The sequence below is a fragment of the Colossoma macropomum genome, unplaced genomic scaffold (genome assembly GCF_904425465.1).
Source record: "Colossoma macropomum unplaced genomic scaffold, Colossoma_macropomum, whole genome shotgun sequence".
NCBI classification, from domain to species: Eukaryota; Metazoa; Chordata; class Actinopteri; order Characiformes; family Serrasalmidae; genus Colossoma; species Colossoma macropomum.
In genome coordinates, this window is record NW_023495398.1 from 36,956 (window position 1) to 54,309 (window position 17,354).

The following is a 17,354-nucleotide window of genomic DNA, read 5'->3' on the forward strand; positions in this document are numbered from 1 at the left end:
AAGGCTCTGAGACTCCAGTGAACCACAGTGAAAGCCATTATCCACAAATGGAAATCTGGTGGAACAGTGGTGAACCTACCCAGGAGTGGCCGGCCTACCAAATTTTCACCAAGGGCGCATCGACGACTCATCCAGGAGGTCACAAAAGAACCCAGACAAACATCTAAAGGACTGCAGGCCTCACTTGACTCAGTTAAGGTCAATTTACATTATCCCACAATAAGAAAGACAAAAATGACATCCATGGGAGAGTCACAAGGTACAAACTACTGCTGACCACAAAGAATACAAAGGATCGTCTTGCCAGAAAACATCTAGGTGGACAGTTGCCAAATGCTCAAGCGCAACTGGGTTATGCAGCAGGACAATAATCCAAAGTACACAATGAAGTCTACCTCTGAATGGCTCAAGAGAAACAAAATTAAGGTTTTGGAGTGACTGAGTCAAAGCGCTGACTTGAATCCCATTGAGATGCTGTGGCAAGACCTTAAACAGGCAGTTCATGCCTGGAAACCCTCCAATGTAGCAGAGTTATAACATTTCTGCAAATAAGAGTGGGCCAAATTCCTTTACAGCAATGTAAGACTCATCACAATTTATCGCAAACGTTCAATTGCAGTTGTTACTGCCAAGGGTGGTACAACCAGTGATTAGGTTTAGGGCCAATTATTTTTTCGCATGGGTGATATAAGTTTTGAATAAATCTTTGTTTTCAGTAAGTTGAATAATAATTTAAAAGCTGCATTTTGTGTTTACTTGTGTTGTTTTTATCTTATATTAAAATCAATTGGGTCATCTGAAACATTTAAATGTGACATATTAACAAAAATAGAAGAAATCAGATGGGGTCAAATACCTTTTCACAGCACTGTAGATTCAGTAACTATGTTAATTTAGAGCTATCTAGAGAGCTTAGTTACATAAATATGTCTTCATGGATTCATTTATGAGACAGCAGAACATACAGCATATCAGATTTATGAATCAAATTATCAAAGGCAGAATCTGCTCTTCTTTGTCATCACAGGAGGTAGATTCCATCATACAGTGGATGTTCAGGTGGAATAAATGCAGGAAAAATACAGTTTCTGTTCAGAACAAACCCAAATCAATATATATTTTGTTGGTAATCTCAGCTGTTGAATCACAAATCTGCTCTTCTGCATCTTCCTCCTGATTAAATTCCGCTGTAAACAGTGAGGCATTCTGACCTCCATCTCGAGTGATAGATGTTTTTCAGGAAAGGCTGATAAAATTACACAAAATATTTACATTTATTAAAGTTTCATTAAATACTCACACAGCCATATACACTAGAAGTCAATTTTTTACTCAAATAAAAACTAGCAGTGCATGTGCTCCACTAGCTCAATTATTAACGTGCATGTATAATTACAGTGTTATGCAAAAGTGTAGGCACCCCTGTTTCTAACTGAAATTAACATATCCTCCACAGAGAACACATCTCTGCATGCTTTGATGTACAATTGTTGTTTGTTGAATTTAACACATTAGAAACAAAATAAATATAAAATGTGGCCTGTAAAAAAGTTATGGCACATTGTAGATTACGTTAAACTCAGCAAATAAACAGCAATCATCCCTTAAAATGTGCAGAAAAATACTTTATTTAAAATTTTTCCCTGTACCTATAAATGATGTGTTCATTTCACTTAGAAAATCAACAAAACATGTTGGTGTTTAAACTTTGCATATGACTGTTTGTTAAATGTGCAATTTTTCAAAGATATAGACTTTTACTTTGAAAATGGCTTAAATACTATGTTTACGTGAACAGGATAAAGAATAAACTGAAGTGTGAAACTGTTCTTTTCTTAGTTCTTTTCTTAGTTCTTTTCTATTTGGTTGTCATATTCAATCCAACGGTGGGTTTTTGTTGTGTGTGTTTCACGTTCAGTGTCTCCCTCTGCTGGTGTATTAGTGTGTTTGCTGAAGACTGTGCTGTATTCCATCATGCTGATCCTCATGCTGTCTGCAGTCATCACTGTCCACATCAGAGAAAGACTGACCAAATCATCTTAAAGACATGGACGGTGTTACACAGTTTATTATAGCTAATATAGTTACTTTATACTACTTATAATCTACTCTACTGTATAGCTGTACCAAACAGGCTGTCATCACTTACTGTTTTTTTTTACTTTACCATCACTGTTGTAGCTTCTCAGAAGTCAGTTGATTAAAAGTATTAGAATTTTGTATCTTTTGTAAGTTAATTTTATGCATTTGTAAATACTGTTTATGCATATAACCTGCATATCACCTGCCTGTAAGGCACTTTGAGCTTCCACCGGTATGAACGGTATGAAAACTGCCCTATAAATAAAGTTGTTGTTGTTGTTGTTGTTGTTGTTGTTGTTGTTGTTATTATTATTATTATTATTATTATATTTTTCAAATATCGCTAAGGATACTCCTGCTCTTCTCTTGACACCTGTTCAGTGATGCCCCAGAGCAGTGTTTTCAGTGAGTGCTCAAGTGGGCTTTTAAGTGGGCTTCAGTGTATAAGCAATGTGATATTGAAATTGAAATTCTTAAAGAAGTGCTTGCAGTAATTATTACTGTAATGGTAGAACTCAGGCTACTTATAAAATGATTTCTGCAGTAGCCATCACAACTCGACGAGTGTGGCGAGTCGTCTGCTGTTTATGCTGCAGTCAACCCAGGGTCCACAGCTGCTGCCAATTTTTCCGGCTAGAAAATTCTAGGTTCTGTTTCCCCACTGGCTTAGGCTCTCAGCATTGTCTGGCATGGTGTCTTCCTGCAGCGCCAGCACACTAGGCACTTAGCCGCTGGTGCTCGCTCAGGGGCTGCTCTGCTGACTGCTGAAGTACTTCCATGGCTTCTCTTTCACCAGCTTGTCTTTCGCAGTTGAGCCTCGTGGCACATTGAGCCTACCTACGCTATTCCTTTCGGGTCTTTGACCGGGCTCTGCCTCCTTTGTCGCCTGCCTCGAAATTCATCTAAGTACTGTTCCACTCCTTGGTGACATCAAATGTAGCATCTTGGCAAAGAAGAAGACAATGGAGAGGCCATGATTTCTGCTTTGAGAAATGCACTTTATTGACATCACAAAAAAGGCACATACATCACAGGGAAACCATAAAACCCCCGCACATACACAAGCACACTTTTAACTAATGAACACCAACATAAACAGTAAAAACAACAATACCTCTAGAGCCTCTTCTGAACCAGAGCACATGGCAGCTTCCACAATATATATATATATATATATATGAGTATTTTCAAAGCCTTTTTGTGTTTTTCAGTAAAGTATTACAGAATCCTTTAAAGCATGGTATGTTATTATCTAGATAAGTCATTTCAATTTTAGGCCTTTAAAAAAAAACACACAGAATACAGCATAATCCTTTTTGTTAAAGTAAAGGTGCAGAACAGACAAAAAGCTAATGAAGACCAGCCAGACCAACCACAGAGGAAATTAAACAGGAACTGACAGGCATTAAAAATAGTGCCTTAATGCCTCAGGCGCATCATTAAAACATAATATGAAGACACAGTGATGCTTTACAGTTCGGTTAATTAATTGAATGAGCAATGAAAGTGATTAATTTTACAGAAATAAACTCTGTGAAATCTGTTGTTATCAGACCTAATGTGCTCAGTGCTGTTAATATAAAGAGGCTGTGGGCCCCATCTTTGTATTTAGGTCTTAATAACCAAGTAAACTGTATTAAATTTCTTCTTTTAATGTAGAATATTGTCATTTTGTACATATACATTCTGCATTAACATGGCCATGTTAGTGAGCCTCTCTGAGGCAGTAAGGAGGTCTTTCAGAATTTCTTCTATTGGAAAATTGAACATCAGCACGTTTGTAAAGCTCGCTGAGGCAGTCCGGAAGTCTTTAGAACTTCCTCCTTCACTGTTAAAAAGGAAGTTTATCACACCCTGCAATGGCGAAGATGATACAGTTCATTTTTGTTCTCTCCACCCTGATCTCAATCACAGGTAAACAATTCTCTAAACTTCATCACTATAGAGGTTAAAATGTATGATAATGTATAATTTTTGAGTCTGTCTATCAAATAAAGACTCAACTCAAAGTCACAAGAAACTGAAGAGAGGGAAATTTATAGAGCGTAAGATGAAGAGGAAGAAAACATTTCCGGTGTGGTCGTTGACCCAAACTTAAATTATTTTATGACTCAATTCTTTTCTTCTTATCACATTATTTGAACAACTAAATTTGTCAAACTAGGCTATATACTATTTAACATATGTGTTACATGCACAGCAAGGTTTTCACATTTAGTCCTCCTACTCTATTGCTCGCTCTGCTAGAACAGTTCCAGGCTAAACATAAATTTACTGTTTGCTAAGACTTTAAACTAGCATTACATGTAATTAAATAAATGTTGTAATTAGCTTTACTGCATTATCACTCCTCCTAAACACTGGAAATACTTTTCATTGCAATTAAATAAATGAAGCTAGAGTGAGAGGAAACATGCACTCAGAGACTTCCATTTTTATATAATATTCTCTTTCAATTTACACATATTAGGTTTTTCAACTTAATATGAGCAAAAATGTATGAATATGGAAAAAAAAAAGATTTGAAAAAAAAATCTTTTTTTAAAAAAAGACAAGAATAAAGGTACACAAACTCTACATTAAAAATACATGGTCATGTGCAGAAGCTGGAAGACTCCCAGTTAAATTATATGCTTTATAGATTTTCTAAATTAAAACAAGTTAACACATACTCTCTAGAGAAGACACTCAAATGTAGAATTTTTCTGTTCATTTTGTCACATGTTTAGTCACTGAATTTAACATACAGTATTAGAAATATAAAATAGGCCATAACCTTTGCCCAGGACATATTTTATGTTTTATTTTTGTTCAAATTCAAGAAAATAAACAGTAAATGTGCATTAAACTGTGCAGATATGTGCTCTCTGTAAAGGATGTGTTAACTTATTTTCACTTAGAAAATCAACAACACGTCATTTGACCAGGGCGCCTAAACTTTTGCATTCGACCGTAAATTAAATAACAAAAATAAAAGTGTCTATGTCTTAACATACAGTATAAAGGTTTATAAATTAGTTATTAACATGCAACACAGTGCTAAATTATGGCATAGCAATCACAAACAAAAGATTTATGTTTTCTAATCTTTTTTCTCTCTCTCTACAGAGCCCAGTAACGTGTTCGGATTGGTTAACAGTTCTGTTAAACTGGACATACAGCATCCTGTAACAAAGAAGGATGACTTATTCTGGGTGTTTAACGAAACCAAAAATGTTTTAAAATATAATAAAAAATATAATGATATTACACCCTCTACATTTTATGAAGGCAGAGTGGAGTTCAATAAGGAAACCTACAGTCTGACACTGAAGAACTTACAGAAGACTGATAGTGGACTGTATAAAGCAAAAGCGTCTGGTGATGTGGACAGAGTTGTTGCTGAGTACAGACTCTCTGTGTTGGGTAAGTCTTATAGACAATCAGTCAGTGAGAATAAACATGCAGTCCTGACACAACACTGCTGTTATTAACCATGCAAAATACTGAGATTTTCTAAAGACTAAAAATGCAAGGTGTACTGTCCTGTAAGCCACTTTACCACTTCAAGTTGAAGTTTTTAACAAAGCACTGCTCAGAAAGATTAGTAACCAGATTGTATAAAAGTTTCAAAATGCATTCACTCATCTGTCCACATAAACTAAGCTGCAAAAGCAATGTTTTCGCCCCACTCATTCACACTGAAGTTATAAGAAGTGCTTCAGCCAGACTGACTTTTTGAACAGGCACAACACAGAGCAGCCAATCAGAACAGAGAACGCTTACATATATCTGTCTTAATGGCACAGTAAAAAGTAAAAATCAGCCTGTTGAATTCTAAAGAATAAAGAAAGGCTGGAAAATGGCCATGTGAAAATTAATTATAAGTGCTTTAAGTGAACCTCAAGAAAATGCAAGAAACAGGATATGAGCCCTTTAAGATATTTCTGCTGGATAGATATCATGTGGTAACAGATATATCATTGTAATTATTCATCTTTCATGTAACTGCCTTCCATCCTGATGCTTCACATTTTGTTTTCTGTTTCTTCATCATCTGAGCTTTCCTCATCCTCACTCTCTTTTTGTTAAATCAATGTTGAGTTACAGTGAGGCCTTTTTGGGGGGTTTTCTGTTTTTCTGTTCAGTGCTGCTGATTTGTGATTAACTGTTTCTTGTCAGTGTTTGTGAGTGCTGTTAGCTGACAGCATGATTTCCTTATTATGCAGCCACTGGATCTCAAATCTGCTCAGCAAACACTAAACTTAGTATCTGAAATCAAGCTCAACAGTCCAAAGTCAAAAGCCAGATCACGAAAGCAGTAACCATGAGGGAGGTCCAAAAAACAAAGCCCAAAATCCAGAAAAAAAAGTTAAACCACAATGTTGAGAGAACAATGCAATGGTCATGCATAAAAAAGCAAACAAACTGACAACTTTGCCTCTGTAAACAAAGGCAATACTTTGCAAAGGTCCAATGCTAAAGCCCAGGTTTATATATTAAATTAATAGGTCACAAGAAACAACAGACAGGTGAGCTGAATTAGTAATCAGGTGAGGCTGAACGGTGGAGCGTCATGTGAGGGAAATCTGCGGTCATGTGATCAGGTGGGGTGTTGTGGGAAATGCCTGGAGACTGGGGATTAGTGTCAGAGGGAATGGAGGGAAGCGTGACGTGGCTTATTGTTATGGAAATCAGCCACCAACGCTGAATCCAGCACTAGTTTCCACTGGGCCATATCCCTCCCAATCAATGAGGTACTGAGGTCCCCCTCCATGCCTCCTGGAGTCCAGCACCTCATAAACAGCATATATTCTCCATGATGACAGCCAGCTTGCTCCTTGCTCTGCTGGAGAGCTGTCTTGATTCTACAGTGAGTCTCTTCCTAGACCTCCTCCTTCAGCCTCATGCAGTCATCAATGGCAGGAACATCTGAGGGTGTGGCGGTCCTTGGTGCCAAAGGAGGCTGATAACGCAAAACACTCTGGTATGGGGTGAATCCTGTGGCTAAACATGCAAGAGAGTTCGGGGCCTTCTCAGCCCATACAAGATATTTAAACTAGTCTGACTGATTGTTATGACAAAGTTCAGAAATTGTCCAAGTTCTTGGTTAACCTCTCGCTTTGTCCATTAGACTGAGGATAATAACTGAATGTGAGACTATAGATTCCAGACTATTGAAAAGAATTAGAATGTCTTCTGGTATACCATAATTTCTAAATAAGTGGTTATAAGTGGCTTGAACTCTCTGAAAAGTATCAGGAATAGTAGGAAAAAGTACAAACCTGACACTGTGGGAAAATCTGTCAATGATAGTTAAAATGGTAGTATGACCCTCTGATGGTGGGAGATCAGTAACAAAGTTAATGGTGAAGAAATGTTAAACTGAAAGCATGAGAAGAAGAGTAACCAACGAGCTTGGCAGGGATTAAGGCGTTTAGCTGACCATACATATTCTAAGTTCTTGTGATCTGTGAGAATTAAAAATGGCAGTGCCACCATTCCTCTAACGCTAATTTACTGCTAGTAGTTCTCTGTCTCCTATATCGTAGTTATGTTCTGCAGGTGGGAGTTTGTGTGAAAAGAAAGCTATGGGATGAAGTTTAGGGAGGGCCCCGCTACACTGGGACAGAACTGCACCGTCTCCTGATTCTGATCCATCTACCTCTACTATAAAAGGCAAAGATGGGTCAGGGTGTCTGAGAATGGGGGACAGTAGTGAAGGCTGTTTTGAGTGCATTGAATGCTTCCTCTGCATTGGGACTCCAAACTAATTCCTTAGGGCCTCCTTTAAGAAGAGCGGTAAAGGGAGCGGCAATGGAAATTGAGTTCCTAATGAACCTTCCATAAAAGTTTCCAAAACCTAGACATTTCTGAAGTTCTTTTACAGACATGGGGACAGGCCAGTTAACCACAGCCTCTACTCTGTGGTCATCCATGACAATCCCTGTGGTACTAATTACATAACCCAGGAAAGAGACTGTCTGCAGATGGAATTCACACTTTTCTCCTTTTACAAAAAGTTGATTGTCCACTAACCTTTGAAGTACTTGACAAACGTGCAGAATGTGAATGTCTAGATCAGGGGAATACACCAGGATCTCATCTGTATAAGCTATAACAAAGTTCCCTAACATGCAGCCACAGAGTGATTACCTTGACGTATTTTCAATAACAGCTCCCTATTAATGTGACCCTCACGAGGGTGGTCAAAAACAGTGTGGAATTTTGTTAGAAACTGTTTATATGTCTTATCTCCCAACTGCTGTAGCCCAGTCCAAAGCCTTGTCAGACAAACGAGAAACCAAAAAAGAATTACTGAAGAACGCAGAGCACTGTAACAAAAATCTGCTACATTTCTCGGATGATCAATTGAATTTATCGGGTGCTAAGACCAGTGTTGGAACTGGTAGACTGGGGAGCATTACCAGTCAGATGTTGAATCTGTCCAAAAGACAAAGCCCAAAATCCAGAAAAAAAGGTTAAATCATAAACTCACAACAATACTGAGTGGGCTACGTAAAAGGCAAGGTCAAAAATAAACAAGGCAATAGTCATACACAGAAAATCAAACAAACTGACAAGAAGGCTCAGTAAGGTTATGTAAACAAATGCAATACTTTGCAAAGGTCCTATGCTAAAGCTCAGGCTTATATACTAAACTAACAGGTCACAAGAAACAAGGAACAGGTGAGGCTGAACGGTGGAGAGTCATGTGAGGGAAATATGCGGTCCTGTGATCAGATGGAAAGTAGTGACTGGAATGGCACTGGAGGGAAGTGTGACACAAATATGAATTGAATAATGAAATGAATTTGTTTTATGCTAAATACCCATGGGATACATTTAAAGCTGTATGTTTTAATTTCATAACTTTCAAATACTTAAACACTGAAATGTAAACACATTTTGCAATTAGGAATTTTTTTCACTTCCCTTTAACCATTTCTCTGGAGATATTTTACACAGCTCACTTAGCTCACTTAGAGTAAAGCCTTAAAGTTAATTTAAGATTTCATGTTATAAGGAGTTAATGGTTTTAAACAAGTAAGCACAGATGTTAAGCCTGATTAAAAGTTTCCACTGATTTTTCAAAATTCCTACATAATTAAGTGGCTGAGATGTAAACAAAATCATTGAGTGGTTTAATGTAAAATGGTTTATTGTAGAGAAACTTAGTCACTTTCTTTACAGTGGTGGTGATAGGACCACGGGATCAACATGAATATCGTCATTTTATTTACTATCCAAAATGACAAATGAACCTACACTTGTCTTGTGAATGCTGATAATGGTAAGATATTAGTACATCTGAAAAAAAGGTTTTCTGGGATGTTCTGGGTGTCCTGAGTGGTCACAAGACCCCAGGTTTACATTTTTTCTCTACCTATTGGTTTCTGAGGTCTAATATTAACACCCTCACCAACATCCAGATGGATCTCAGCTACTCTGAAAGATACTGACCAGTTCTGAAAGACTTTTACTGATCTGTGATCTGTGATGAGTGATTTATCATTGACTGACTGTCAGCATTACAGTGATGTGTCTGTATATCTTCTACCTCAGATCCAGTGGAGGCTCCAGACCTGACTCACCAGCTAAGCAGAGACACCTGTAACATCACTCTCACCTGTAGAGGTCATGACCTCTCTATCAACTCCAGCTGTTACAAGGAAACCTGCGAGAAGAAGGAAGTGACATCACCTGAAAACATCACCCTTTCCCTGTCTGTCAGTGGCAGCACCATCATCTGTAACCATAGCAACCCAGCCAGCTGGAAGACAGATGTTTTGGAGATGAGAGAACTTAAACGACACTGTGCTGATGAAGGTGAAAGTGTGAACACAGACACACACAGACACAAACACTGCTGAGAATCAGCATCTTACTCCTGATTAAATGTTGCAGCAAAGAGTGAGACATTTTCACTGATCTTCTCAAATGATAAATTAATTTTAGAGAAGATTAATGATTAAGATAACAGAAATACAATTTTCTTAAATTCATGCTCATGCAGCTATTTACACCAGATGCCAATTGTTTATGTTAATACAATTTTTTGAAATAGAAAAATATGACATTTCAAGTGATGGTCATATAGAATAGACTGCAACAAGTTAGTCAGTTAGTTAGTTAGTAAGTTAGTCTTTTCTATTTGGTCATCATATTTAACACAACAGTGGTTTTTGTTGTGTGTTTCAGGTTCAGTTTCTCCCTCTGCTGGTGAACCTGTGTGTTTGCTGAAGACTGCACTGTATTCCATCAGTCTAATTCTCATGCTCTGCAATTTATTATAGCTACTATATATATATGCCTCGTATCTCGGAACCAGAACCAAACATATGTCAAAGTCATTTTAGGTCATTTCTTTTGGTCTATTCATCATGAAATTTACGTGCAATTCAAAGAGCAACAGGCATTTTCAAATTATGTCAAAAACTGAAAAAGGTCAAAAGTGGAGGTTTTGTCAAAAGAGGTTTTCTACATTAAAACCTAAATACCGCACAAAGTACCAAGCAACAGCCAGAAAAAAACAGCTGTTTGATCAAATTGGCACACAGTAAATCTGTCACTTTTGTAGTTTGTATTAAGCACAGTTAGCATGACTTAAACACAATACCCATCCACTTACAACAGACACAGACAACGCTTTCTCCCTGCACCAGGTCTGCACCTTCAGCTTTGTCAGTCTCCTTTAGCTTCTTTCTCTCCTTCTCCTAACCTGTATTTAATAATACTGTGGCACTGGTGCACAACAAAACACAGGAAACATTGCCCTTACAGTTCTTTTATTGAACAGACAGCAAAAGGAAAACTCCACTTCATGGTAGACATTTTAATCCACTCAATTAAACCTACAACCCGACACAGCATCACAGAAATAATACATTAACACATCTACAACTTACAATCAACAAACATAGCCCTTTCTGTTGAGCCCCTAAGGCAGTGCAGCCTGTGGTAAATGCCACAATACATTTTTTTTTAAATTAAATTTACATGAACTCAATCAATGCGATAACGTTATTTCTGTCTCTGTCATTCATTCACACATTCACAGTCTCACTATGAAGTGAAGTAAACTAGTTGGCTTGTCAGCTAGCTAGCTAATGTGAGTGTTATCCAAACCACTTTTCTTTCCTTCATTTAAATCTAAAGTTACCTAGCTAGCTAATTGAGTAAAAACCTGACAGCTATACTCACCATAATTTGCTTCAAATCCATATTGTAGGTGGATATTCACTTTGTAACTACTGTTTCACTCTGTATATTCTGGACTTTGAATAAAGCCTAATGTTTGTTTAGGGAAGCCTTTCCCCAGAATCCTGACTTTAGCTTAAGTAATTGCCAGTTTACATTAATTTGCAGAGCAAATTCCCCAGGCCTGATAGAATTGGCTTACAACTTATGACATCTGATATGATTGGCTGATCCAGGGTTCCACTTTTCATGTTATGTATACAGAAATCTGGTAGCACAGCAGAGGCAGTGCTGCCATACAGCATATATTGTGATTTAAATTTAAATTAGTAATACACAATTATTTGGAGAAGGGGGCCCCCCTAAAACTGGCTTAGCAACACCTGTGTTGTTTAGTAGGTTCTTTAGTTTTTCCCAAAATGAAACAAACACACATTAGGGTCTCTGTTTCCATGAACAACATTTCCTACAACAAACGCTGCATCTACAAGGCAACCAGCTTTGTGGATGACTCCTCCCACCTCTCTTCTAAACTTTTCATCCTCCTGCAGGTAGCAGGTACTTCTCTCACAGAAGGTACCAGAGCATCTGTTACATCATCTCCAGACTCTGCAACAGCTTTTTCCCCAAGGCGGTCAGATAACTTAAACGCATTATACCTTTGCATCTTTTGTGTAATATTATCAGGCCCAATATTTTATTATTTTTTTATTTCTCTATTTATTGGTGCTGAATCTATGATTTTCTCTTCTTGTCATATCTTCCCTATCAGAAAAACTGAAACAATATCCATAAAAACCAGTTGAAAAACAGACCTGAGATGTGTTCAGTACAATGCTGTTTTTCAAGCTTCAGATAAAAAGTGTTTCAGATGGGTAACAAACTCTATGAAAAATAGGCAAGGTTTCTGTTATTCAGCAACCAAGCAGAAGTATCTAACACTCTGGTTAAATAGTGAAGCACAAAAATTACTGTAAGGCTGTTTTCACACGTTAATTTGTTAAAGTTTGAGTTTTTGTGACATTATATCTCTTTAATTTGATTCAGTTGATTTCATTTTCTCATAAAATTGCATTTCCACCCAGGTGGAAAATAATTATTTGAAAAATAAAAAACATTAGGTAAATTATACATTTTTCAAATAATTATATAATTTATACAAACACACATTTTCTAAACCGCTTATCCTTCTGGGTCATGTGGGGTGCTGGACACACCCTGGACAGGTTGCCAGTCCATCTCAGGGCAGACAGACATATACATACACACACACAATCACACCTAGGGGCAATTTAGTGAGTCCAATTAGCCTGACTGCATGCCTTTGGCAGTGTTGGGGGTAATGCGTTACAAAGCGTTACAAAGTAACGCATTGCAGTAATATGATTACTTTTTTTGCAATGCATTACAGTTAAATATTTTGTAATCACATTACAGTTACTAACTTTATAAAAAAAAACTGTTATTTGCGTTACTCATGTTTTTCTACAAAAATATTATTTTAATACACAAAATATAAAGCATTTCCAAGCGTTTCTGTTTTATGATAATTTGTGGATGGCACAGATGGTTGTGTGACCGTGAATGTGAGGAGCACAGCACGCACAGTTTGGCAACTATGGCAGAGGATAAGAATGGATGTTTCCACAAATGGAGATATTCTCATTATTTTGTACACATTATTTTGTATACATTATTATATTTGTTTCACGCAAGGACAAGAACAGTACTGTGAAGTGTAGCTATGACCAAACCAAAAGGACCTTTCAACTGCTAAAAACGTACTTAATCAGAGTGCAAGCTAAAACTTGTTGCTAAAGACCCCTGTCCCGAAGGAGAGAGTGCCCCAACAACCAAACAAGCGGATGCCAATTAAGCGCCAGGAATGAAGGTAACTCCTTCATTCCACTATAGCAAGATACATAGTCAAGGAAATGCTACCACTGTCTAATGGAGGGACGCCATCATGTAGACCAGGAGTTGGCAACCCACCTTAAAAGGTGCATGAGGTGGCGGAAAGTAACTGCCGTGTTAGAATGTTCAGCGGAGCTTTATTTTACTGCAAAGGAGGATTATTTTATTTTTACCTAATCTAATTCTGCTGTGGAGCCACAACAGGGCAGTAGAAGAGCTGCATGTTGCCGACCCCTGATTAGACAAATACTGAACAAGATACCAGTCACAGGCAAAAGTGTACCGCCATCAGACCGAAAAACATTTGCAAGCTATTTGGTTACTTCAGTTCTTATACTTGCCTGTCCACATGCTTGAAATATAGGTTTTGTTTTGTTGTTCCACTAAAGAAGCTTTTGTTGGACTATATTTTTCTATTGCTAAAATAGTTACTTACTTGTTAAATAAAAATAGTAACACCAAGTATAGTGAAATTCTTTGTATACATGTTGTACATGGTATATTTTGTTCCTAAATAAACTATGGAAAGAACTATTGTCTATCATTTTTGTACTTTTCAGATATGTTTGTAGATTTGATTCCAGTATATTTTGTATCGGTTTTAGAATGTAACTTAAAAGTAATGAGGCTTGAGATTACATTTCCCAAAAAGTAATGAGTGAAGTAATTACATTGCAATTGTGGTTAAGTAAGGAGTAATTGGTAATGGATTTCTTTTTTTGAGTAACTACCCCAACACTGGTCTTTGGACTGTGGGAGAAAACCGGAGCACCCAAAGGAACCCCACGCAGGCACAGAGAGAACCCCAGCCACCCAGCCGGGGAACCAAACCCAGGCCCTTCTGGCTATGAGGCGACAACGCTACCCACTGAAAATGGCAAAATAATATTTTTGCTTAATGTATGTTAGTGTAGGATTACATTTTGAAATGAAACATCATATTAGAAATGCCCATGTTTTTGTTTTTCATATGGACATCAGCAGGGGACTAAGGCAGGGTTCAGTTCTTTGGAGAGAACCTGAGTCCAGGTGGCGTGTTCACACCTAACAAAATGGACTGAACTAAAGACAAAGTTCAATAGGTCCAAACAAGGTAGGTGTGACAGCGCCCTTAAAAATGAACCACAGGGCTTGGTGAAGGAGGGGGAAGTCCAAGGGAGAAATAGAGAAAGAGGAAGAGAAAGCCTTTAACTGCTAAACATGAACGAACAAAACTGCCAGTGTGAGTAGTGTGGAGACGCCGTAGAGTCATGGAGTTATTACAATGAATTTAATAACTGTCTACTTCCAGTGAATTTGTTGTTAAGGTGTTTAGAGTACTTCAGACCTGCTAATGTGTTTGCTTGTTTTATGACCACAGAGAAAGAGAGAGAGAGAGGCTGACATCAAAGAATTCCTAATACACAACTTAACTTGACAATGCTATTGCCATTGTTATAGCTTCCCCTTTCTTTTCATATATGCTCGTTTGTCACATATTGTGACAAGTGCCTTTGTCAAAGGTTCTTGAAGCGTATCAGTCTTCATAATAACAGTAACACTCTAAAATTGGTAGGAGGAGTAACTTATCACCCTGCTCTCACAGCTGTGCCAGGAAGTAGTATATTTCTTTAACCTTAGGCCTTACTTTGCTAAGACGATAAAGGTAACAATATCATAATTGCAGTATTCATATTCTATATATTATATTTACTTCATTTATCTACACAAGAACTCCCCTGATATGTCACACATTACTAGAAGCTGAACAAAATAAAATGGAACGTCTGACTCAGTCGCTTCACACCCACACTTTTCCAAAATTAGCTGAAGCTCTGATCAAAAAGCAGCTACCTTCAGTTTTATCTCTAAAAGAGGCTGTAGAACAGGGTCAGTAAGTGGATGTATTTAGTGACAGATGGGGTCCTTAAAACAAGTAATTTCCATGGAAAAAGGTATATATATATATATATATATATATATATATATATATATAACTTCTGATAGTTGTCTCTGCGATAAAAGTCCCAGTCGTACCTCCCCCAAACTGAACCACCTTTTCTAGCTCTTTAAATCAGCTCCAGCAATGTAAAGCTAATGTTAGAATTAAACCATCACTTCAGACTTGAGAGATGGTTGAGTGGTTTTCTGTTCATGGGCTGTATGTAAGGATGTGGTTTTTAAGAGTTCAGAAGCAGCTTATCTTGAAGACAGGCATTTAAAACATGAGCTAAGTTTTTTTCCTTACATTCTGGTATGGAGTGGAGTTTATTGCAGCTCAAATCTACTCACTAATATTGCTGACTCTGGGGCCTGTAGCCTAAACTGAGCAGCTACTGGAACTAGACTAAAGCATGCTGACTTAAGCCAGGGTTACACTGCACAACATTTTCCCCGATTTCAGCCCTGATGCTCAGTCTGGCTATCCTGGTCGGTTCTAGTCTGCAGATTTTGGTTCAGTCAGAGTCGACAGTTGGAGAGATAATTAAGTAGTGTGTGAACAGCAGAGACTCAGATTTTTGGCCTCCTGAACCTGTTTCAGGCCAGTCAGAGTAGACTATATTCTTGTGCTGATGCTGTTTCTACATTTAATCTCATGAAAGGAGAAAAGTTAAAAAAAAAAACCTTCTGAAACTTCCAAAGTCCGAACCTCTGTGTCCTCATAGCTAGTTACAGCCATGTTCATAGCACTCAGACAACTAGGCAATATCATATATAAACGTTACATCTGCAATGCAACTTGTGTATGCAGTCAAGTATATGTATGTATTATTTTGCTTTTTATTCACTTGTCTCGATTGATTTCATGGAGATACTCAAATGGCTACTTGACATAAATCTACTACCACAATTATCGCCACCTACTGGCAAAGAAAAATACCTGTAATTTTCAGCTGCAGCAACAGTAAAAGAGTTTCATTTGAAAATGGTGTGTATCCATTAATAAAAACATGGATATACGTTTTTTAAAAGAATCACAGTCATACATATAGGAAAACATAATTTTATTTATCTATCAATGGTGGAATACAACGATCAGGAATAACATTATAACCACCTCCTTGTTTCTACACTCATTGTCCATTTGATCAGCTCCACTTACTATATAGGTGCACTTTGTAGTTCTACAGTTACAGACTGTAGTCCATCTGTTTCTCTGCATACTTTGTTAGCCCCCTTTTACCCTCTTCTTCGGTGGTCAAGACCCCCCATGGACATTCACAGAGCAAGTACTATTTGGGTGGTGGATCATTCTCAGCACTGCAGTAACACTGACGTGGTGGTGGTGTGTTAGTGTGTGTTGTGCTGGTATGAGTGGATCAGACACATCAGTGCTGCTGGAGTTTTTAAACACTGTGTCCACTCACTGTCCACTCTATTAGACACTCCTACCTTGTCGGTCCACCTTGTAGATGTAAAGTCAGAGACGATAGCTCATCTGCTGCTGCACAGTTTGTGTTGGGCATCCTCTAGTCTTTATCAGAGGTCACAGGACGCTGTTGGCTGGATATTTTTGGTTGGTGGACTATTCTCAGTCCAGCAGTGACATTGAGGTGTTTAAAAACTCCAGCAGCACTGTGTGTGGGTGTGTGTGTGTGTGTGTGTGTGTGTGTGTGTGTGTGTGTGTGTGTGTGTTTTCATTCATTTCCCTTTTCTTTGTTCTAAGTTGTGCTTGATTGTTACCTCATGAACATCTGGATATCACTCATGCCAACCTCTTGGTGGTCACTTTCGCCAATTAAGATCAATAGACTGTTTGGTCTGTTAAAGATTTTATAAACAGTTTGTCATTGTGCCTCTGTGTCTGCGTGTCTAGGGCTTCCCACTCAGGCAATAGTGACCTACAATTTTTCATATTATTTAATTTCAAATATATCTAATATCATATGGTTTCTTTTACTTCATAGAAAAATATACTCAAGCTGAGCCTAAATAGCCTCATTTATGTTCTACAGAACTAAATGGTCTTTCAGTTCATCCCTGTTGTGCTTTACCAGCTTTAGCATAACAGTATAATGACATATTGTTTATATTATATATATTATACACAATTCATTACATTTTTTTAGTGTCTTTGTCAGAATTAAACTGTGTTAACAAAGTGTGTCTTGCTTTTTCATGTCTAGTTAACTATAGGGAAATTAGCCTGAATATACTTCATTGAACATACTTCCTTGGTTTAGAAACTTCCTCACACG

At 37.7% G+C, this 17,354-nt stretch overlaps 1 protein-coding gene across 1 annotated transcript; it reads left to right on the plus strand.

The window, feature by feature from the left end:
* Positions 1 to 3,949: 3,949 nt before the first annotated feature.
* On the plus strand, positions 3,950 to 12,124 carry LOC118802046 (SLAM family member 9-like). The gene is made up of 4 exons (XM_036562501.1): positions 3,950 to 3,996; positions 5,191 to 5,487; positions 9,628 to 9,891; positions 10,264 to 12,124. The coding sequence occupies exons 1-4, from the start codon at positions 3,951 to 3,953 to the stop codon at positions 10,356 to 10,358; spliced, it is 702 nt and encodes a 233-aa protein (XP_036418394.1). The 5' UTR covers position 3,950; the 3' UTR covers positions 10,359 to 12,124.
* The last annotated feature ends 5,230 nt before the right edge of the window (positions 12,125 to 17,354 follow it).